Below are 23882 nucleotides of genomic sequence, written 5' to 3' on the forward strand. Positions count from 1 at the left end.
TAGGTTTCTTAGGCAGGTTTATTAATTTGTAACTGGTTCACAGCTCTTAATTTAAAATTTGTATTTCACATCTGATAACCCAATAATAGCCACTTAAATCTTTTTTATTTCACATTTACAGTGCAATAAAACCCCATACATCACACTGAGGATAGACTGAAGTCTGTGTCAAATATAAACAAGTTATTAGCACATTAGGAGTAGAGCATGTAGTACAAAACTATGTATGTATTAATGTCTCTTTTCTGGTCTTCTAATGACAAGGATATTGGATTCCGACTTGACTCACTACATACCATCCTGCAACAGGAAGTCCTGTTACAAGAGGATGTAGAGCTGATTGAACTACTTGATCCAAGTATCCTGTCTGCAGGGCAGCCTCAACAACAGGAAAATGGACACCTTCCAACACTGTGCTCCCTGGCAACTCCTAATATTTGGTACCGAACAGAAAAATCTATCCTTTGACTGCTTACATATAGAGTATTAGCTGAAGAAATCCATCATCATGCTCTCCACTGTAAAGTCATTATAAATGTGCCATATAATTTAGCATTGCAATTAATGTAATGATCTACCAGAGATGAAAATTTAAAAGTGCCTTTCTGAAGTAAATACTACTTAAAGTGAGGCTGGGAAAGTCCAAAATACAAAAGATATATTTAGTCTATTAGATTGTGTGTACTTCTAACTCAGTATAATTGGTTTTGTGCTTAGCAATCCAAAAAAAGAATAATATATGACAAAAAGAAGCTGTTTCCTTGTACCTATGCACATATGCATGCAAACTTAGTCACTTCTCTGTGTATCTCATTATTTACTGAATTATGTCATAAGCACAGTGTAGAAACACCAAGGATAGGGTAGGGCATGAAGATAAACAATCATCTCTTGCTGAATTGGCTGGGAAGGGATCATAGGGAACATAGTTTGATGATTCAAACAGTCTTGAAACTTTTCAATGACTTGAAGTATTTTGGTCTCATGTAGTTGTCCCAGGCCATAATCTGTTTAAAAAAAAAAAAAAAAGGAATGAGTAGTAAAAAGCAGTTTTATCTACAGAACTGTTAATGTCCTCTTCCTATTCAGGTGTAAGTTTATTGAATTGGTCAGAGAAGGGAGGAGAACCAATGAATAAACAATATCACAGCTCTAACTGTTCAAGACTTCGACAGTTAAATTCATTGGCTTCAGTGTTCTGAATTTATCTGTCTTTCCTGTTACACAGACAAATGCTTCATATAGATAGCAAAGATCAGATGTTTACCAAATCTGTAGATACTCAGATGTCATGAGGATGTAAACATCTTATCCTTCCAAAATATAGTAATTTAAGGAACTGCTAAAGGAAATAATAAATTTTAAGAATCTACTACTTTACCTTCATAGTTTCCTTTAACCAGAAAAGTATATGATAGTATATTACAATATACTCTATAAAGTAAAGGATTACAAGGGAAATTAAAGCAGGCAAATATTTATTAAGGTGCATTCTTACATATGACTTTCTTCCTAATATGATTCTCTCTTCGAGTATTGCTGATGTTGTTTTCTAGATATCCTCATATACATTCCCCCACATTGACCTTCTTTTTAAATATACACATTTTCATCAAAGCTTTCATTGATTAAAAGATGTTTAACTGACCAAAATAACATATTTTATATGTATCTTTACTTCAATTAAAGCTGTATAAAAGTACAAAGTTTGTCTGTATCAAGGTCTACAGTAAGTCTGTGTATTCCAAATTTATGAATGGAATACTCCACAATGAGTATTAAAATTAGATGTCTTTATTCAAAGCAATTACTTGTCAAGTATATATTATTTCTAATTAGAAAAATGTTTATATTTTCTTAAAAAGTTATGTATGCCTATGCAAATAGTCAATTTTAGGAAAAAGGAGCTCATGTTATCTCTGAAGTAGTATTTTCACTTTTAAATCAGTAAAATTGGATTTTTTAACTATAGCTTGTTTTTTGGGTTAAAACACACATCTTCCTAAACTTGGAAGCTCAAACTTTAATTCCTAAGCACCATTGTCTAGTTTCTAGATTCTTTTTTTAAGCATTTCATATTACCTTTTAAGATTTCATATTTTTTAAGTCATACTTTACAAGGAAGGTAGCATATGATCTATTTTAGTAACCTATATATAAAATTGTTTTTACTGATTAAAGTACTCCTCTTTCTTTCTCTAATCTGATGACTATCATTTTCTTGGTTTCTTTTGTTCCTAGGGATGTCTCAGTGCTATTTGCCCTCATTAGTTTGCTCATTATGCTTCCCACTTGGTGGATTGTATCTTCCTGGTTCATATGGGGACTGATTCTATTTGTTTATCTGGTCATGAGAGCTTTGAGATTATGGAGGACAGCCAAACTACAACTGACCCTTAAAAAATACTCTATCCATTTGGAAGATACAGCAGCAAATAGTAGAGCTTTCACTAACCTTGTAAGAAAAGCATTACGTCTCATCCAAGAAACTGAAGTCATTTCCAGAGGCTTTACACTGTGAGTTCATTTTTCATTTCAATTTTTAAATGATTCCTTCCTACTGCATAGTTAAATGAGAGTATTACCTATTTTCATTTCTCTGTTGCATTTACAGAAAAAAAAAATGGGTTTCACTTTAGAACTTATTAAATTCTATTTACTGAGTGAAGGAATAAAGACATTATATGTTAGATATGCTGTGTAGTATGATTCTGCCTATCTAATTTGAGAAGTCAGTGTATTACCATATAAGTAGATGAGACAACATCTAGAGAGTGCTTAACACTAAACCTAGCATGCAATAGTTACCCAATAGATGTTTGTTCAGTTTACTTTCTATCAAATTCTCTCTTTCCCCTGTTTAAATGACTGGATATCTGACCTGAATTCACTTTGAAAAGCTCTCAATATGTGTTAATAATATTCTTTAGGTAATTATTAGCCAGTGTTATGGCACTGATGATTTCAAAATATATAGATACGGGCTTTACATTCCTACAGGGAATTAAATATTTAGTAGTCTATCAATAAGTGTATTAAGCTAAAGGCTATATTGGCAACTTATTCTATTATTACAGAGAAAGTTACACTTATTGAACACCAACTACATTCCATATATTGTACTAGGCACTTTTGCATACAACTAAAGGCATACAATTGTGGGTGTTAGAGCAACTATTCAAATTCATTTCCATCTGACTCTAAAGCCCATTTCCAGTGTACTACTGCCTGCTTAACACTAACATGTAACACTTGTGTGCACAGTGTAGTGCATTTAATAATTTTTATAACCTTTGAAGTCTGTAGGTGGGAGAAAGTATATTGTGCCTTTTTCTTAGTTGTATCTGGAAAATCATAAAACATGGAAGTGGAGGCATCTCTAGTAGTCATCTCATTCCTTACTCTGCTGTACTTTTGATTTTTTTTTAGGAGGTACCAGGGATTGAAGCCAGGGCCTGCCTCATTCATGGGAAGCAGGGGCTTAACCACTTAAGCTACATCTGTTCTCCTGTACTCTTGAATAGTGTTAAACAATCTCAAGACATGAAGGGATTTTATAATTTCCCTTTCTGCTCATTTCAAAATATAGCAATCCCCAGTGTCTGTTAATCTTTGTCCTGTAATTATGGGTAAAATCTGCTTCTTATTGACAAAAAAATAGGAAATTTTAATTGTTTGAGTATCAAATTTTAAAACTTAAAAACCTCACTAAGAATATGTAATAGTTCCTTTTTATTCTTGTACAGCATTTTATTGAGGTGACTGATCAAGCAGAGTGACTATATGTACAGTTAATGCTTAGGCATGTATAAAGGATTCTGTTCATTTTGTCATTGTCCAACTTTTACTTATATATAGAATTGGCATAAAGAGGTAAGGTGAGCCAGTTAGATATGCTTACTTCCAGATTATGCCTTCTATCCATTCTGATGGCTGACAGGCAGAGAGAGGGGTATTGAAAGAAATACTGTGCTTTAGTTATCTCTGAGTAGAGATAATGGAATGAAAACATTATGAGGAACAATGAATCTTAAATCATAATTTTTTTAGATATATTCTGTTTTTTAAACTAATTTAATAAAATAGAGCACAGGCTATAGTGCCATTTATTGAGATCAAGAATTCTGTTTTATTTCTGTCTCAATTTTCTCTCCAGCAAATAATTTAGTCCTTCTTTACCTCCATTTCCTTATTTTAAAATAAGCCTGTCAGTCATTGGTTTCTGCTTTTTATAGGCTTTTAATGCCTGAATATATTTTACTTTGGTTTAACATTTTTTTGTTTTGAATTAGAAGTCTTATTTTACAGATTCATGGACATATTGTAAGAAATTAATAAATTTCATTATTTTATTTTGCTATTAGGAAAGGTTATGAATTAGATTTTTAAAACCCATTATCTGACAACTATATGGCATTTAATCATGTATACTTTCAGTTGTAACAGCATAAAAAATATATGTCATTGTTGCAAAGACTTCCACTAGTCTTATGGAAAGTGCCAGGATAAGTGCTTCCTCTTGATTAGTTTGGAAAGTAGCTATGTTACTACATAGTAACCCTTACTTTACCTTTCTACTTGCATTCCCCTGTTGGCCACTGGTCCTGTTATCTTTCTGCTTCATTTTGAGTAGGTAAGTGCCAGTGGCAGCAGGTGGGTAAGTAATTTTACCCTACTTTTATGAATGTACAGAATGTATTTATGTATAGTATTTGATTATTCTGTACAAATGACCAAATCTACAGTTGAACTTATGTAAATGCATATTAAGAATATGATAGTTTTTATAATTAAGGCCTTCATACTTCTTGTTTGTATAGGTTTTGAAGGCTGAATGTAAATAGTTCCACTTTGTTATGTTTTAGCAAGTAGAATGTCTATACATCTATATACAAACAGATACAAATTCTTAAATATTCCTCCTGTGTACATTTTTAATATAGCGCATCTAAAATTCACTGATTACCCATATCAGAGGAAGCCTTTACTCTTTGAGAGTTTAATTTTTTATTTATTTCTTTCGTGGATGGTTCTATAAGTATCAGAGAAATGGCTATTTATGAGACCCAAATTTGGGATAATTTTAATCATTTTCTAAAGAAAATTATTTAAAAGGAATTTCTGTAAGTTTAATAGAATTGTGGATTTAGGAAACAAAAACTTTAGGACACCTGTACAGTTGTATCACATTTTACTTTTCAAGTTTGCTTGACAGGGTCAGTGCTGCTTGCTCATTTAATAAAGCTGGACAGCATCCCAGTCAGCATCTCATCGGTCTTCGGAAAGCTGTCTACAGAACTGTAAGAGCCAACTTTCAAGCAGCAAGACTAGCTACACTGTATATGCTGAAAAAATATCCTTTTCTGGCTATATGTGAAATTAAGCAATGTTTGTGAAGTCTTTTTTTTTTTTTTAGATTTATTTTTATTTATTTATTTCTCTACCCTACCCCGCCCCCAGTTGTCTGTTCTCTGTGTCCATTTGCTGTGTGTTCTTCTTTTTGTCCACTTCTGTTGTTGTCAGCAGCACAGGAATCTTTGTTTCTTTTTTGTTGAGTCACCTTGCCCTGTCAACTCTCTGTGTGTGTGGCACCATTCCTGGGCAGGCTGCACTTTCTTTCGCGCTGGGCAACTCTCCTTACAGGGCGCACTCCTTGTGCATGGGGCTCCCCTATGCAGGGGGCACCCCTGCATGGCACTCCTTGGGCGCATCAGCGCTGTGCGTGGGCCAGCTCCACACCGGTCAAGGAGGCCTGGGGTTTGAACCATGGACCTCCCATGTGGTAGGCGGACGCCCTATCCACTGGGCCAAGTCCTCTTCCCTGTGAAGTCTTTTATATAGATTTTATAGTTGCATCCTGTAAAAGTTAACTATAAACTGAGATTGCATATTTTGAAACTAATTTCCACTATCACTCTATTTTAAAGCTGGAAGTGAATTTCAGGGAGAATGACAATAACAGACAGGAAGAAAGTTCTGCTCTTGTGTGGCTCATTTTCAACAAGGGAAATCCTTGAAATCCCTCGCTTTGCTGGTCCAGAGAATAAAGTCAAAAGAGCTTAGCTTTGCTAGGTCTGACTTTTTAAAAATTATTGAAAATGGTGAAAATGGCAAGTTTGCATCATGATATGATAATTAACTACCAACAGGAAATTCTTCTCTGTTCTAAAAATACTCTAGAGTCTTATTGGCTAAGATAAAATTTTGCCTTTATCAGTTACTGCCTGTGTGACCTTATGTAAGTTTCTTCTCTGTGTCTTGCTTTCCTCATCTTCAAAATGGCAATAAAGATAATCATCTTCACTGTATTTTTGTTGAGATCAAATGAATCAGTGCATGAAAAGTGCTAAGGCAGTGTCTGGTGTATAGTGAAAACTCAAAGATTGCATGCCAGTAAAAGTCTATAACTTAAGTTTGCTAAATTAAGAAATTTTGTTAGCCAGAAAATAAAGGAATAAAATATTTTATGTTAAGATTTATATATATGTTTGCTATCTGTGAGTAAGTGGGGTCAAAAAGACTACTTTGTACCTTTAGTTTGCTCCGTGCTATAGCACTGCTAAATATAATACTTAAAGTTTGCACAATCCTTTAAGTTCTATCATTATTTCCTCACACAAACCTTTATAGCTAGATTTACTTTATGAGAAAATTAAAATAGGGGTTAAGTGACTTACTCAGAGTCAGACAATTAGTAACAGGTGAATTTGTGTCTTGACTGGGACCTATGACTTAAAACATTTTCTAAATATTTTTACTCTATTATATTACCTCTTTGGAAATGGAAAGAATTTTAATTTGGAAAAAGAATATACCTGGTCCCTGCCTCGTGTAGCTTATGTTTTAATGAGTAGAGAAGTGAGAGGTAATAGCCTAACAGAGATTGCAAATTATGAGTTCCCTGTACTATCATTTTTCTAATTAACTGGAGTCTGGCATTGAACAAGACAGACAAGACCGTTGTTCTCATGAAACTTAGCTTCTAGTAGATGAGATAACCATTAAAAAGTAAATAGATGAAATTTTCAAATATAGTTACTACAGAGAAAAAAATCCTGGGGGAATAGGATCGAGAGTGATAGAGTGCTACTTTTTATTTTATTTTATTTTTAAAGAAGTTTTAGATTACATAAGTGATACATTGAAAATATAGGGTGATCCCATATACCTCACTCCTTCCCCCTCCCATACTTTTCCCCATTAACATCTTTGCTTAGTGTGATAAATTTGTTAAAATTGATGAACGCATATTGAAGCACTGCTACTAACCATGGGCTGTGGTTTACATTATAGTTCACACTTGGCACTGCACATTTTTTAGGTTTTGACAAAATGTGTAATGGCCTGTATCCATCATTGCAATGTCATTCAGAACAATTCCAGTGTCCCAAAAATATCCCATGTTATACCTATTCAAAAATATGGAATGCTTCACAAATTTACTTGTCATCCTTGTGCAGGGGCCATGCTAATCTTTGTATCCTTACAACTTTAGTATATGTGCTGCCAAAGTGAGCACTAGAGTACTACTTTTGATTGGATGGTAGGGAAAGGCCTACATAGCTGGCATTGACATTTAAGTGGAATCCAAAAAACAAGAAAGATCTGGGAGAAGACAGTTCCAGTGAGATGCACTAGTAATTATAAAGATCTTATATCAGGAAGGAGTTTAGCATGATTAAAGTATAGAAAGAAGATTGTCATGAATGGAGCAGAGTAACTCAGAGGGTGGCCTATGAGATCAGATTCAGAGGTAGGCAGAGCCAGATCATATTCTCCACACAAGATGTCTTAAGAAATTAAAGTATAAAATTCTACCAACAATTTCTTTGAAAAGGCCAATACATGAGGCCTCATATATTGAGGGTTCATAGTATATGAGGCCTCATATATTGAGGGTTCATAGTATATGAGGCCTCATATATTGAGGGTTCATAGTATATGAGGCCTCATATATTGAGGGTCCATAGTATATGAACCCTCAAAGGCCTGATTAAAGAAAAAGCAAAAATATACAAAGCTAATAATAGAACATAAACATAGACATGGAAGAAAGTAAAATAATTATAAGGGGATAGTATGTGTAATTCTATGGCAACAACTTTGAAAATGTAAGAGAAACACATTTTCTATTAAAAGAAATAAATCTCCAAAATTGACTCAAGAAGAAGTTAAAAACTTGAAAAGGTAGACATATGATTAAAAATATGCCATTTAAAAAAGAAAACAACTGGTTACTTGTCAACAATGGAAAATTGCAGCTATAAAAAAATCAATGATAAACTTGATAAATCTTGATGAACTAATGTGGAATGGTCTCCAAATGATATTAAATGGGGCCAGGGGGTGGGGGACAAAGTAACCACAGTAGTATATACAGTACACTTCCATTTTGTATGTAAAAGGGACTATGTGTATATATGTATTTGGGGATGTGTGGTTATGTATGTAAATATGTATTTCTATATACATTTATAGTTGAATTTGCTTTTATATAGGCATAAATATCTTGAATATTCGAGATACCAGCGATAATGATTCCTTTGCCTTTGGGTAGGGAACTAGGTAGCTGAGAGACAGTGATAGGAAGCAGACTTCTCTGTACCCTTAATTCCTCATGAATTTTGAACCTGTGCATGTATTACCTTTTCAAGACTAAATGAATAAAAGTTTTAAACTGCTAGGTCCACATGGTATTTCAGACCATAGAAAAGGTTAGAATGCCCTTCCCCCCACATTTTTTTAATGAAGATAGAATTATCTCTTAATTCTGCTTTATTACAAAGAATAAAAACTATGGGCCACTCTCACAAATGGAGATTCAAAACATGTCAATAGAATTTTTTTTTTTTAATTTCCCCTCGTTTGTGGCTTGTTTCTAGCTGTCTACTCTCTGTGTCCATTCGCTGTGGGTTCTTCTGTGTCTGCTTGTCTCCCTTTGTCGCATTATCTTGCTGCCTCAGCTCTCCGCACGGGTGCCAGCTTGTCTTCACAAGGAGGCCCTGGGACGCGTACCCAGGCCTCCCATAGGGTAGATGGGAGCCCAATCGATTGAGCCACAGCTGCTTCCCCATGTCAGTAGAATTTTAATTGATTACTGTATCAAAAGATTATCATAATAAGACCAAATAGGATGATGCTAGAAATGCAAGAATGATTCAGTATCAAGAATAGTGTGTATATATTTTGAAAGGAAAAAATTGCAGAATTATATTGATACTTGCCCACAAGGATAAGAGGAAAGAGTTTATAAAACAGTCTGTGTCAACGAACCTAGATAGAACAACTTTAGTGCTACTTATTTTAGAGGTCTATGTATTTCAGATCATGCTACTGATATCCTGCAATATGCAGATTGGGAGAAGAAGAGCATTATTACAGTAGCATAGTGATGGCCTGAGCCAGGGTACAATTAATTACACAAAACACTTTCAAAGGTACGTTTCAAAAATATGTAAATTAGCACTTTAACACTTTTGAAGATTTGAACTTTTATTATTTAGGTATAAAAATATTTTATTCACAAGTATCCTGTAAGGTATCTAAGTTATTATGTTGACATACTAGATTTTAAAATTAGTTTCTATTTTAAAAACTGAAGTAAATTTCCAGGAAACGTTCATAATAAATATTAGTAAATGTAATTTTGGGCAGTTTTACTATACCCTTTGTGCTTTAATGTAAAGGCTTTGTTGATTGCCTTAACCTAATTTAACCTACCCCCTGAACTCTGAGAGTGACAATGTAACCAACTACATCTGTGTAGTGCCTTTTAAGGAGCTGGGCCTTGGACTTAGTGAAGAGCAGATTTCAGAAGAGGAAGCACATAACTTTACAGATGGCTTCAGCCTACCTGCGTTGAAGGTAGGACTCAGTAAAGAGCAGATTTCAGAAGAGGAAGCACATAACTTTACAAATGGCTTCAGCCTACTTGCATTTGTGGAAGGGAAGAGCCAAAGACAGATAGATGCACTTCAGTTGTGTCTTTGGTTGTGAACATAAATACCGTACCAGTTTCCGTTCATTTTTTGCTGATTGCCATCACCATAAAGGCCTGAGTGATATGTGTGAAGCTATCTTTAATGCCCAAATAAAAATGATAAATTTTTCAATCTTGTGAAAGAAATGCAAATGAAAATAATAATTAACCATTTTCCCAAGGATATTAAGAATTGATAATACTCGTTTTTAATGAAGACTCAGGGAGACCTCACACACTAGTGATGAAAATATAAACTGTTTCACTGCAGCAGTGAATATCAGTCTTTACAGAGGTATGTACACTTTACTTCAGCAATTTCATGCTTATGAATTTATCTCAGGAAGTAATCAAAGATATACCCAAAATATGTTCATCCTGACATTACTACAGCAGCAAATTCTGGAAACAGCTTAAAAGTTTTAAAAAAATAAGATTGGTAATGATTTATGATTCTTCATTTGATGGACTACTTTAGAGTTAGTAGTAGAGAAATATTGCAGAAGAATAATAACATGGAAAATCATAAGTTAAGGCAAGTTACAAACTCTGTATGCAATAGAATTGCAGTAGTGTTTTTTAAGAAATCAGTCCAAATTTTTAAAAATTCCTTTACAGTATTTAGCAAGCTCCACTTATATATTTATTTCTGTTCTTTAGAACTTCCCTTGATAATATGAAAATCAGTGCAACTATAGTTGATAACATATATATCGAGACCCATTTTGCTTTGTTTTTTACACATAAATCCTTTATTAAGAATTTTATCTTATGACAGAGAAAGTATAGGGCTAACCTGTTATGTAACATAACTTCCCATTGTTATATATGAGTAAGAAGCTGGACAGCAAAACTTATCACCAAAAGTCATCTGGTTCTTCCTGAGAAAGGCCTATGAACTTTGATCTTTGTCCCCAGGAAACAGTGTGTCTGTTGTTTTTGAGCTCTTATCTGCCAAGTCCTGAGCTCTCCCTCGCTCAATGAGCTGCATATATTTTACTAAAGGATTTTCACCACAAGCACATTTATCTTTCATTTCTTGAACAGTCATTTCTAATTCTCCCTTTCAGTCTTCAGTGGTTCTTTAATCATCTTCCTTTCTTGATCCAGCTTTTCTAGTTCTCTTCTTTTCCTTACTAAAGTTTCTTGTTGTTCACACTGCTAACTTTATTCTTTTTTCCTTCGTTTTCAAGTGCTGTTTCCATTTTCCTTCTTCCCTCTGCTCTCCAGCTGACTTCTGGTCAGTGTTAAGGTAGTGATATGGGACAGGACAGAGGTCATGGCAGCTATGGCAACATCCATGTGAGGCATGTCTCCAGCAGGATGAAGCCATCTCCTTCACACTGCCTCAGCATGTCCCCTGCAAATTCAAAAGATGATTTAAGTTCTTCAGTATCCTTAAAATGCAGCTTGTCCAGATTTGAAAATTCTCTTCTTTGTTCGATGTGCTTTTGGTAAAGACCTGCTAGCTGTTCAAGGGGAGCTGGAGAAGGAAGGAATGGAGAAGCTGTGCTTAGACTCATCAGGTGAAGGTTGGAGTGTCCTTTCAGGATGAGGATTGAAGGAAGCCAGACGTAATCTACCCAGGTCTTCCAGATACATTTCACTATAAATGCTGCTTTTCACTTTGGGGAGGGGAGTAGAGGGAAGGCACCTCAGGGAGGAGACTCTCCTTCATTGCCCATCAGCACTTCTAGCACATTACTACTTTCCTCCTTAATGCTCACCTGAGGGAGTGGGTGTGGCCCAGGCAGTTGGGCACCCGCCTCCCACATGGGAGGTCCCAGGTTCATTTCCTGGTGCTTCCTAAAGAAGACAAACAATGAGCAGACATTGAGCAAAAACAATGAGCAGACAAGAAAAAACAAGGAGCAGACAATGAGAAAAGACAACAATCATACAGCGAGCAAAAACAAATGGGCAGAGAGTAGATGTGGCTCAAGCAGTTGTGTGCCCACCTTCCATATGGGAGGTCCCGGGTTCAGTTCCTGGTGCCTCCTAAAGAAGAAACAACTAGACTGCAAGCAGACAACAAGCAAAAACAATGAGCAAACAGACAAGGGAGCCATCTTAGGGAGTGGTGATTTTTTTAAAATGCTCACTTGAGGCTGCTCAGAGACAATTCTGTCCTTGGCAAGTATACCTCTTTCTGGAGAACTAGGAAACTAGAGGTGATTTTTTTTAGAGCTCCCAGCAAGGACAAGGGTGGTGGACTCTAGGTAGGTGGTGGGCTCCCAGCTGTGTTCTGAGTAATCTTCTATCATAATTTCTGAAAGCGTTTTCCAAGCACTAGGCCTCTTCCTCTCTTAGTATTTGCTACAAACCCAAGGTCAGAATCAGGGGAACTATCTGGGGATAACTTGAGGTCCGTGGTATAACTGTGCCTGCTATACCTTTTCCTCTTCAAAAGGATTCTTCAGGAAATCACCACTTATATCATCATCATGAGGCACCATCTTGACATCTGTGGGCCACTGACAGAATGATCAGTCAGAGACTGCTTGGAATGGCAATATACTTCATTCTCTAGAGCTATCTGGATTTGTTTCAGTCTGCAGTCTGCATATTTAACCTCTTTATACAAGCTTCATGATCTAATAACCGGGCCTTCAGCTTGGTAGAACACTCAGTTTCACTTGTCAGCTGTTTTGCCAGACCCTGTTTGTGGGTTTCAAACTCCTTATACTCAAGATTTGTAGCAGTTTCTGCTTTCTTTAAAAAAAAAAAAAAAAAAAAAAAGGTATATCCTTTGATTTAGTAATTCCACTTCTGTGAATGTTTCTTAATTATTAGTAAATATTTTTACTATAGTAATGTTTTATGTACCACTTGCTTATCAGTTTCTTTTTATAGTAGTGCAAAGTTGAACACAACCTAAATGTGCTACAAAAGAGAAATGGCTGCATGAATAATAGTAGATCCACATGGTGAACCATTGTCAGCAGCAGTAACTTGTTTACGATGATTTTGTAAAAAACAGCTTGGAAAAAATATCTCTTAAAACCAATGAAATCATCAGGATACATAATTGTATATGCAGAATGGCTACAATTACATTTTTTTTAAAAGTCTTGCAGAAAACATACAAAGATGCTAGTAGCTACTCTTTCAGGTGGTAGGACAATGGGTGATTTTCATTCATTTTCAAATTCAGTATCATGACCATGGTTTACTCTATAGTGAAAATAAAGTTTTTTCCAGGGACAATTTGAGATATTCTTAAATGAAGAAAAAGCAAGGTCAATTTCTTTCTCAAATGAGTTTTAGGATGTTAGCAGATTAAATGAGAAAACAAAAAAAATTCCTGAATAGAGTTGATCATATACTGGGTATACGAAAATGGAAAAGCTGTTATTCTTTAAGAAGGAGTCCAAGAAAGAATTTTATTTCTTCATTTATTTAAAAAAAATTTTTTTACTTATCATGATGTCCCAGTAATTTCCCTATTTCTTTAAGATTCTGATTTTTAAAAGCATGTTAAATCCCAAATTGTATTTTGTCTTAAATACAGGCAGAAAAGAGAAAAAGTAAATCCCATGGAGTCAGATTTTCCAGGTCTGACTTGCTCCATCACTTGACTACTGATGTGGCCCATAAAATGGATTGTTTTAAGAATGAAACATTTGCTCCTCCAGTACCTGCCATAGGGTATTTGATCAATAAATCTTAGCTAGTATTTTTCATTATATCTGATGTGACCTACTCTAAAATAAGAGATTTGTTCTCTGTTGTCTCCCCGCCCTCATCCCCATAATCATGTTGGTTATAGCTGGATCCTTTTTTGTTCACCCATATTACTTATATATAAATCAGCCTACTTTAATCATGTTTCTATTTTGATATATAATTAGCCTATAAACAAAGTCAGTAATTGTGTTGCATTGTTATCAGGATTGTAGACTGCTCTGAAAAGAAGCCTTATCTTGAGGAGATCTGTAGAGTTTATAAACTACTGAAAGCACCTGTAAAGTTTAAAAATGATGTATTGCCACAATTTTACTGTTAACTTTGTAAGTTAGATTTTAAAAGAAAATTTTCAAAAAAGCCTTTAAAAAATCCAGTGAAAGATGGTTTACAAATTAATCAGGGCATTTTACTTTCCTTTGTAGTCTTCATTGTATCCTCTAAAGAAAATATATTTTGGATTTATTTTTATTTGCTCACAAATCTTCCCTCAGGAAAGCTTAGCAATAGCAAATGTCACACCTTTGGAAAACAAAGCAGCCTCCTAATTATATCCTGAGGAGGCATATATAAATACTTAGTAAAAAGTCCATATAGCTCTTTTGGGGAGAAAAAGATCTTAAAATTTTAATTAGTGTTTTTCATTATAATATTCTCTGCTTAAAAAAACAAAAACATTGTAAAAATGCTTTAAGTCAAAATTTCCTTCTTGTCCTTATTATACTTACTTCCTCATCCAGAGCAGCTTCCCCTATCCAAAGAACAAACCAAAAATAGCATAATTTTAGATTTGTTGGTTTAATTGGTTAATGAGACAGTGATTAGAGAATAAATTTGTTTTTTTTTTAGAAAATGACCGTTAATTATGGCAACTAGATTTTTTCAGTTGCCGTGATCCAAAACTCTAAAGTCATTTTTGTTAACTCTTTCTCTCATACCCAATCTGTCAGGAAATTCTCTTGGTTCTATTTTCACATTATATCCAGAATCCAACTACTGCTCTCCTGTGTCCCCACTACCCATTGGGATCCAAACTACCATTATGTCTCACCTGGATTATTATAGTAACTTCCTAATTAATCCCTCTACTCTCACTTCCCTATAGTCTCTCAACACAGCAGCTGGAATGAACCTGTTAAAACCTAAGTCAGATCATATCACTACTTTGTTCAGAACCCTTCAGTGACTCCCCATTTATATAGAAAAAAAGCCACAGTTAACTCAGAAACCTCATCACCTACCATGCTTGCCCTTACTCTGCCTCAGGCCTTTCTGCTGTTTCTTGGATGTGCCAAGTGCATTCCTACCATGGTGCTTTGCACTTGATCCTCCAGCTCCTTGGAACTCTCTTCCTTCATGTAACCTCCCTTCCTATACTTACTTCAGGTCTTTATTAAGATGGCTCTTTTTCAGATACCTTCCTACCCATCCTGTTCCACTCCTTTTCCGTCTCCCTCATATATGCACACACAAACTCACATTCCCTATTCCCCTTCTCTGCTATAATTTTCTGTATAGCTCAACAACCAAGACATTCTTTTGCTTGTTGATTATTTTTCCCCTACTAGAATATAAGCTCCATCAAAGCAGGAATTTTTTTCTCTCTTGTTTAGTGTTGTATTATCAGCATCTAACACTATGCCTGGCACATGGGAAGTGCTCAAGAATTATTTGTTGAATGAATGAATGAAAGTAGTCACAGAATTTATTGGTTAAATACAAAGATTTGTAGGGTAATCTTGTTCATATTCAAGAATTGCTAGTTATTTTATCCAGCTACTTGGAAATTTGATCTTGTTTACTTTAAAAAATAAGTTGATGGTAGAAGAAGTTTACATTAGATTCTCAATGCATTATTTTCATAATTTTTTAAATAAAAGTCTAAAAATGACCGATTTCATGGTTGTGAAAAATTGAAATATAAATTATCCAAAGTGGTTCTGTCTTCCTCTTTGTTGTCTGCTACCTTTTGTTCATACTAGATTATTTCCTCATCTATTTGCTTGTTTATTTGTTTGTGGGATATTGTCCTCATCTTGACTAGTATGATATCTGGAGGAATCCCTTGCTGCCTTGATTGAGGGTGTGTAGCTCAAGAATAGGTTTTGCAGATTCTCGTGCTAGATGACTGTTTCTGGGGTTTGAGACCAATTTCTTTGATTTCTTTGCATGGGATTTCCTAGACCATAATAATGGCATAATTTTGAACCCTAAATTCAGGCATTTGGGACAGATAAACTTCTTCATTAGCTCTATCTGTTTGTAGATTTTGTTTTAGTCCTTGTGTCAAAGATCTCTGAGGGCAAGGCTACACTTCTATCTCTGAAAGTTTTAAAACCAAAATATATGATACTAAGACTGGACCTGCATTCCTAAAACAGACCAAGTGTCTTTTCACTGTCTGCCGCATTCGTTTCTCAGTTTCTTTGTCATTTCTGGCAGAGAGTATTTTTTTCCTCTGGCCAGTTTAGCTATGCATTTAAGTAAACTTTAGTTATATTTTATCTAACATTTCTCATTTGAGATAGAACTTTCAGTATAAAATTAGTTGTATACAGTTTTAAAATATGTAGAGCAATGTACTTAAAAAACATTAGTGTAGTTACGTACATATGTAATAATAATACAAGAAGCAAGGTTAGAAATCGTGACACTAAATAACGTTTGCTTAATCTCAGTAGTTTGTGTTACTTTTTGTATATTTGAGATATTTCATAATCAAAGATATAAAAATTTAAAAGCTTACTTATCTATTTAGCTTACCATAGACTGTATTGGGCTTTAAAGCAACAAAACTATCGTCAAAAATATTCTGCTTTATATAGTAGATATGTATGTGTGTGAATATATATATAGCTGTTTTAACTGATACCTCAGTCAAAGTCAATTATAGTAAATTCTTTTAATAATTTAATATTATTTTAATGTTTTTCCATATTCTAGTAGTACTAATTTGCTGTTGCTCTCATAAAGATTAACGATGAACCTGACCAAGATTGGAATTTTATATTTAATTGTATTTTCCAGGTGTGCTTTTTGCCATGAACTATAAACACATTCTAGTATTTTATACTGTAAAAATTAGGGTAAAATATATCCAACAAAGTGATCTCTTGTTGGTGGCTCTTTCTAAAACTTTATGTCAATGCCTGACTATATATCAACCTCTCTTTGCCCTAGAAATGCCTACTCAGTCCTTTATAAGAATTCAAGTAACTTTACCATTTGGTTTTAAATTTCTTATAAAACCAAAACTTCCTACAGTAATAGAAATTGTTCTTGTCATCACCACACTGTTGGATTGTGGCAGATATCAAAGCCTTAACACTAGTGTACCCCATCCAAGCCACTATCATCTTTTCTAGACTGCTGTAGATGCCTCCTGACTGACATCCCTTGCTTCTACTCTTTTCTGACCATGGTCTGAATAATCCATTTAAAATGTAAATCATATCGAGTTACTTCCCTGCTCTAAGTCCCTTCCTCATTACTTGGTCCTCTTTGATTTTTCTTCCTCTCATATCCTTAATTACCTGACATTACTAGTCTATAATCTACTTTTATAATGTCTGTCTCCCCAACTAAAATATAGTTATCAGAGTGGTGAAGACTTGATCTATTACATTCACTGCTATATGTTTCCACGCCTACAACAGAGTCTAGCACAAATAGATGATCAGTAAATATTTATTGAATAAACAAATTTACTCCTTCAATATCACAGAAATAACCAAAGAAATATATTCAAGAGCACTGTCTTAAGTCTCTGGAAATGTCTTTTCATGCATCTGTCAAGCTTTTTGGCCCCAGTTGTTTGGGGCCTACTACTTTTCTCCTGTGTATAAAAGTATTTTAATGACTCATGATCACTTTTAATAGATTTGTCTCATTCCAACACTTCCTTTCTGGGGTAGAACTGTACTAAATTAAATACTGGTATACCTGCTATGTAGGGATCAGAAGTTCCTATATGCCATGATTACATAATTTGATATAACACTCTTGGCTAATACTTTGGTATAACATTTTTGGCTAATCTTAGCATTAGTTCAGCTCAGCTGTATTCATTACTAGAATAAAGTGAAAATTTTGAACCGGAAGTTAAAATGAGCAAATGTATAGTTTGTTTTGAATGTTGATGATGTTGGCTGATATATGTTATTGATCTAGTCCTTTTCACTTTTTTTTTAGGTTTTATTTCAACTGTGGGTGGCACAGAGTTCTGAGTTCTTCAGACGGTTAGCCCTTTTACTTTCTACAGCTAATTCACCTCCTGGGTCCTTACTCACTCCAGCACTTTTGCCTCATCTTATTTTGTCTGATGTGACTCAAGGTCTACCTCATGCTCATTCTGCTTGTTTGGAAGAGCTTAAGCGCAGCTATGAATTCTACCGGTACTTTGAAACTCAGCACCAGTCAGTTCCCCAACGTATATCCAAGACCCAACGGAAGTCAAGAGAACTAAATAATGTTCATACAGCAGTACGCAGCTTGCAGCTCCATCTGAAAGCATTACTGAATGAGTAAGTTTAGAAGCAATATTAGGAAATTTACCCATGGTTAGCTAACTTCATTTTTGCTTCATTATAGTTGTTGGCTTGTGTCCTAGCTAGAAAGAAGAAACAAAATTGAGACATGTAGCATGAAGGATGGTTTATAGCCACAAATGTAGAAGAGAAACAATTATTTATAAGTACTATAATTTGGAGAAATCATTTATAGTTTTTGTATTTCCTGATTTCATTAGAAAGCCGAGGGGGAAAAAAAAAGCCTAGAAAGATAGCTAGGACAAAAGCAGATGCTTATTCTGTCTGAGAGTTGAAATGGAGAAGGTTATAAAGATTGAGTTTCTTTAATCTCTCTTAAAATAGGGCTCTTTAACTGGAATCTGAAGTCTGAAAGAAATCTGCCAGCACTGAAACAGTAGATTATAAGAGGCATTGTTATACATGATTGGACAGTAGTATATTCCTATTTTTCTAAATAAAGTCCAGCAGATTTGGACATTTTCTGAGCAAAGGACAAGCTTTTTGGCCCTGGTTGAATGTTTGGTTTGTTTGTTGTTGTTTTAAGATTTTATTTATTTATTTATTTATTTATCCTTACCCCATGTTGTTTTCACTTTCTGTGTCTGTTCATAGTCCTTGTGTCTTTAGGAGGCATTGGAAACTGAACCTGGGACCTCCAATGTGGGAAGGAGGCACGTAATAGCCTTGAGCCACCTCCATTCCCTGCTTTGTTGTGTCTCTCATTATGTTTTTTCTTCTTGTGTGCTGAGATCAGCTCAGTGGTAAGTTGGCTCGAAGAACTTACAGAAATAAAGAAGAGAGAGAAAGACACGAGAGGAGATAACGATGGGACCAAGGGACTCACAGCTTCTGGAACTGAGAGCCTCGACCCTAGTTTCCACAATGTATTTATTTAGGAATGAACAAGCAGCTGTTTGTTATTTACTGTAATAAGGGACAGGTGCAACATTTACAATAATTAGATCTAGGTCATACAAAGTTCAAATGCCTCCTTACGCAAACATTTTTTCGTGCTGACCAGACGGTGTTCCATCTAGTCAAGGCCAGGTGTTCCTAAGCCTGCACTTTTTGTCTGTGTTATGGAAACATTTCAACTTCAAACCATGTTCCTACTATTTTCCCACCACACTTGTGTCTCTTGTTGCATCAGCTTGCTGTGCCTGTCTGTCATGTCAGCTGTCTTGCTCGTTTTCTTTAGGAGGCACCAGGAACCTCTGTTCCCTGCTTTGTTGTATCTCTCATTATGTTTTTCTTCTTATGTATCTTGTTGTGTCATCTTGTTGTATCAGCTTGCCACACCTGCCCATCACTCCAACTCTGTCTTCTTTAGGAGGCACTGGGAACCGAACCATGGACCCTCCATGTCATAGGTGGGAGCTCAGTTGCCTGATCCACATCAGCTTCCCTAAATGTTAAAATATAGTGCCCATAGTTAACATTTGTTGTTCTTCTACTTTGCCCAATTTGTTGGTATTCTGCCCTATTTTCCACAATTTTATCTTCTACTTTGGTACATCTTTATCAATTCAGAATACTCTTTCAATAAATTTTTACATGGAGAATTTTTCAGAAAACAATTTCAAGTTTAAAAATTGAGTCATATTTTTTAATGTAACATTTAAAAAATCAATAAAGACAAAAAATAAAATAAATTGAGTCATGGCATACAATATTTCACATGAGATTTTTTTCAATGAGATTTTTCTCTAATACTTAGGTATTTGTAGTATAGGGACTAGAGAAAATGAATGGTTGGGTCCATACCATGTTGGTAGTCAGGAAGGTCGATGTGAAGAATTAGTGAGAGAAATTTTAAGTGTTGGTAAGAATGTAGTTGATATGCTTGACTTTGGATGCCAGATAAGAAGCAAAGGATCACAGTAGTGATCAATCATAAGATAAGAAAATGGGTTAAAGGACTTGAAGTCATAGTAAAATCAAGGCTAGTTTACTGGAGGAAGGATATGATGTACAAGAATAGGAAATTAAAGTTAGAAAATAATTTTGAAGCTTTTACTGATCAGTTCAAGGTCTGAGGTTGGTAGTATAAGGTTGCTCATATAAAGGTTGGGGCATAGGAAAGATTAAGAAATTATGAGATAGGAATGGTCCTGTGGTCTAACAAAGCAGGTGAATGCTAACCTGACTCTTATCTGTCTCTCACAGAAAATATGAGATATAAAGTAATCTCCACTTGAATCCATGACAAAGGTAGAACTCCCATTAGAGGAGAGCAGGATTTCAGCAGAAAGGTTATACTAGGCAAAGAATTGATTTTAGCAGTATAGAATAAGTATCAAATATACAGGACAGAGAAACGGACTTGGCCCAGTGGTTAGGGCGTCCGTCTACCACATGGGAGGTCCACAGTTCAAACCCCAGGCCTCCTTGACCCGTGTGGAGCTGGCCCATGCGCAGTGCTGATGCGCGCAGTGCTGCGCCATGCAGGGGTGTCCCCCACATAGGGGCGCAAGGAGTGCGCCCCGTAAGGAGAGCCGCCCAGCGCGAAAGAAAGTGCAGCCTGCCCAGGAATGGCACTGCCCACACTTCCCTTGCCGCTGACGACAACAGAAGCGGACAAAGAAACAAGACGCAGCAAATAGACACAGAGAACAGACAACCAGGGGAGGGGGGCGGAATTAAATAAATAAATCTTTAAAAAAAAAAAAAAATATATATATATATATATATATATATACAGGACATTTGATGGCTTAGGGTAGAGAGAGGACTACTATAGATGGACGTGAAATGAAAAAAAAGGGCTTTGTACCTGGGGCACAAATGGTGGATTGTGCGGGAAGAGTATTTTTCATGATTAAAAATGAAATATTCTATATATGCTACTCTATGTCTCCTTTCTAAATAGTGTAGCTAGAAAGTATATACTCATTACAAACTATCATTTCTGATTTGCTCTCAATAATGTTGCTACACACATATTTTTGAAGTGTTATCTAAAAATTATTTTGTTTCATATTTCAAAACCCTCTTTTCATGTTTTACTCTTCCCTCTCCCTCTCTTTGCTATTCCCATTCACTGCCTTAACCTGAACTAGACCATTAACCCTTTAACTATTCTCCCTGTCTCCAGAGTATTCCAACTGCCAGATAAATTTTACTGAAGCATGTATTTGCCATCTCACTTAATTCATAACTTCACTGGTTTTGAAGTATAGCAGATTAGACTACAATCTGTATAAATATTCTATCGAAAAGGCTTGCCATTACCTGACTACAGTTTGCTTTTCTATTTTTTACTTCCTACTCCTTTTCTTCAGTCCAGCCATATTGTATAAATACCTTTACTCTTGTTCTATCTACAGTGACTTTCCTCACCTTTTGTACCTACTCAAGTTTTATCCATCTTCCCAGACTTCCTCAAAAGGACCTCTTCCTTATAGCTGTTCTCTGGTATATAGCTGGTAGTAACTTTCCCCTTTTCTGAATTCTAATAACTGTATCTGTATCTCTTTCTGGTAATATCCTTTGTATCTAGATTCAGCCCAGTTGTACAGCTCACCAACTGTGTGACTCTGGGTAAAAGTCTTAAACCCTCTGTACTTGATTCTTTGTCTATAAAATGTAAATATAATTTTTTAATGGTACTGTATATTTCTTATATAGATATATGATTTCCTTGGCTAGATTATAAATTTCTTGTAAGTAGGGGATTAGTTTAATTTATCCTTTCAGTTCATAAAAGGCTTAGTATGTATGTAGGAAATACTTATTGAATCAATGTTTGATGCTTCTTACAAGCTTATTTTTAAACAAGTCTTGTGAATTATAAATTATCCATTTTGTATTTTATACATGTTTTTATTACTCAGGGTAATCATTCTTGAAGATGAACTTGAAAAGCTTGTTTATACTAAAGAAACCCAAGAACTAGTGTCAGAAGCTTATCAGATTCTAGAACAGAAATTAAAGTTGATTCAGCCCCATGTTCAAGCAAGCAACAGTTGCTGGGAAGAAGCCATTTCTCAGGTGGACAAACTGCTAAGAAGAAATACAGATAAAAAAGGTACATACACTTTTGCATATGCTTATCAGACATGCTTATTTCGCCCTAGAAGGATTTTATTTTCTAGATGTTTAGGTAGATTTCTCATCTGTACAATGAACCTTACTTCGCAAAATTACCTAGTTTACTAAAAAATAGTTCAACTAATGTGTACAAATTTTGACACTGAATACAAAGTCTTTGCCTTTTTTTTGGTAAGTAAAAAATGAATATGATTTGAAAGTTTAGTGAATCATATGAATCCTTTTTTAAAAACTTAAGTGAAAGTATAGATTTTTATGGTATCTCTCCATTATTAGAACATCCAGAAACTCTTTTCTAGTTAGGGCAATAGAAGTTTATAGTTATAGGCCACAAACTGAGTTTTCTTTTAAGATAAAGTATGTACTTCAGTCATTCAGAAATATACAAATGATATAATTAGTGGCTTTGCATATTCATTATCAAGTATCTAACATATTTTAAATCTCATTATTTAATGGTAATATATCAGATTGCTTGGATATAACGGCAGTCTTGAAATTTTCAGCTAACCTGCTTTCATCTGACCCAGATTTTACATCATTAATTTCATTTAAAATGTTTGGTATATTAACTTTTTAATTGTGCTACAAACCAGTATTATGTTTATCCCTTGGATCTTTATTATGAGGGTAATCAAACTTATGCATAGAAATTGTGTTGCTGCCAAAGGTGATTCATGCTTTTATCATTTTTTTAGTCATTCTTTTGTTTACAACTAATTCAGTAATACCTTGTTTAATGTCTTTTTTTTTTTAAGATTTATTTATTTCTCTCCTCCCCCCACCCATTGTCTGCTCTTTGTGTCCATGTGCTGTGTGTTCTTCTGTGTCCACTTGCATTCTTATAATGCGGGACCGAGAAACTGTCGCCTTTTTGTTGCATCATCTTGCTGCGTCAGTTCTCCGTGTATGCAGCACCACTTCTGGGCAGGCTGTGCTTTTTTCCCATGGGGCAGCTCTCCTTGCAGGGCGCACTCCTTGCGCGTGGGGCATCCCTACACGGGGGATACCCCTGCGTGACCTGGCATTCCTTGTGCACAGCAGCACTGCACATGGGCCAGCTCCCCACGTGGATCAGGAGGCCCTGGATATAGAACTCTCGATCTTCAATATGGTAGGCAGATGCTCTATCAGTTGAGCCACAATCGCTTCCCCTTGTTTAATGTCTTAAACCAGTTGAATAAATCCTTAGATAGATTTAACTTCTTTCAAAGGAAATGATAACATGCTGATTATTAATACTATTATATACTTTTTGGTATGACTTTTGAGTACATTTTTAAAACTCAGCCTTTTGATAGTAAAAAAGGAACCCAATTCAACCCACCCTCAGCATGATTCTTAGTATGTCACTTAAACATTATTCACCATTATTGTTAAAACTGTCTGCAAACATTGGGCAGGTGATAAGGCATTTCTTAAGTATGGTCTGTATATATGGCTTTTGCCCATATGAATGAAGATGCAATTAGTTCATATCACCAGTGGTCATGGCCAAATAACTTTAAATAAAATGCTTATTGGACTTTTTAAAGAAGCAGGTGCTTTAAATGGCTGTATCTTTTTTGTTCATTTTTTGTTTTTTGGAGGTATAGGGGATTAAACCTGGGACCTCATACATGAGAAGTGCAAGCTCAACC

General features: G+C 35.2%; 1 protein-coding gene and 1 non-coding gene across 19 annotated transcripts in view; one reads left to right on the top strand and one right to left on the bottom strand.

Annotated features, from left to right (window-relative positions):
• Positions 1–23882, top strand: part of VEZT (vezatin, adherens junctions transmembrane protein) — a 77803-nt gene that overhangs the window by 34939 nt on the left and 18982 nt on the right. For 9 of the 18 annotated variants that reach the window (XR_011650281.1, XR_011650283.1, XM_058308553.1 and 6 more), the window contains 6 exons: positions 265–440; positions 2242–2517; positions 5204–5353; positions 9717–9864; positions 17855–18186; positions 22026–22219. Coding sequence is in view for 14 of the 18 variants with exons in the window: in XM_058308553.1 (XP_058164536.1) it covers positions 265–440; positions 2242–2517; positions 5204–5353; positions 9717–9864; positions 17855–18186; positions 22026–22219 (1276 nt within the window). In the remaining 4 variants the exon portion in view is untranslated. The remainder of the gene's footprint in view (positions 1–264; positions 441–2241; positions 2518–5203; positions 5354–9716; positions 9865–17854; positions 18187–22025; positions 22220–23882) is intronic. The other 9 variants (XR_011650282.1, XR_011650284.1, XM_004465752.4 and 6 more) reach the window with 2 other exon arrangements.
• On the bottom strand, positions 7416–7519 carry LOC111765911 (U6 spliceosomal RNA). Its single transcript, XR_002798114.1, has one exon. It is a non-coding gene; the product is annotated as a U6 spliceosomal RNA (small nuclear RNA).

This window comes from Dasypus novemcinctus, chromosome 12 (genome assembly GCF_030445035.2).
Source record: "Dasypus novemcinctus isolate mDasNov1 chromosome 12, mDasNov1.1.hap2, whole genome shotgun sequence".
In the NCBI taxonomy this organism is placed as follows: domain Eukaryota; kingdom Metazoa; phylum Chordata; class Mammalia; order Cingulata; family Dasypodidae; genus Dasypus; species Dasypus novemcinctus.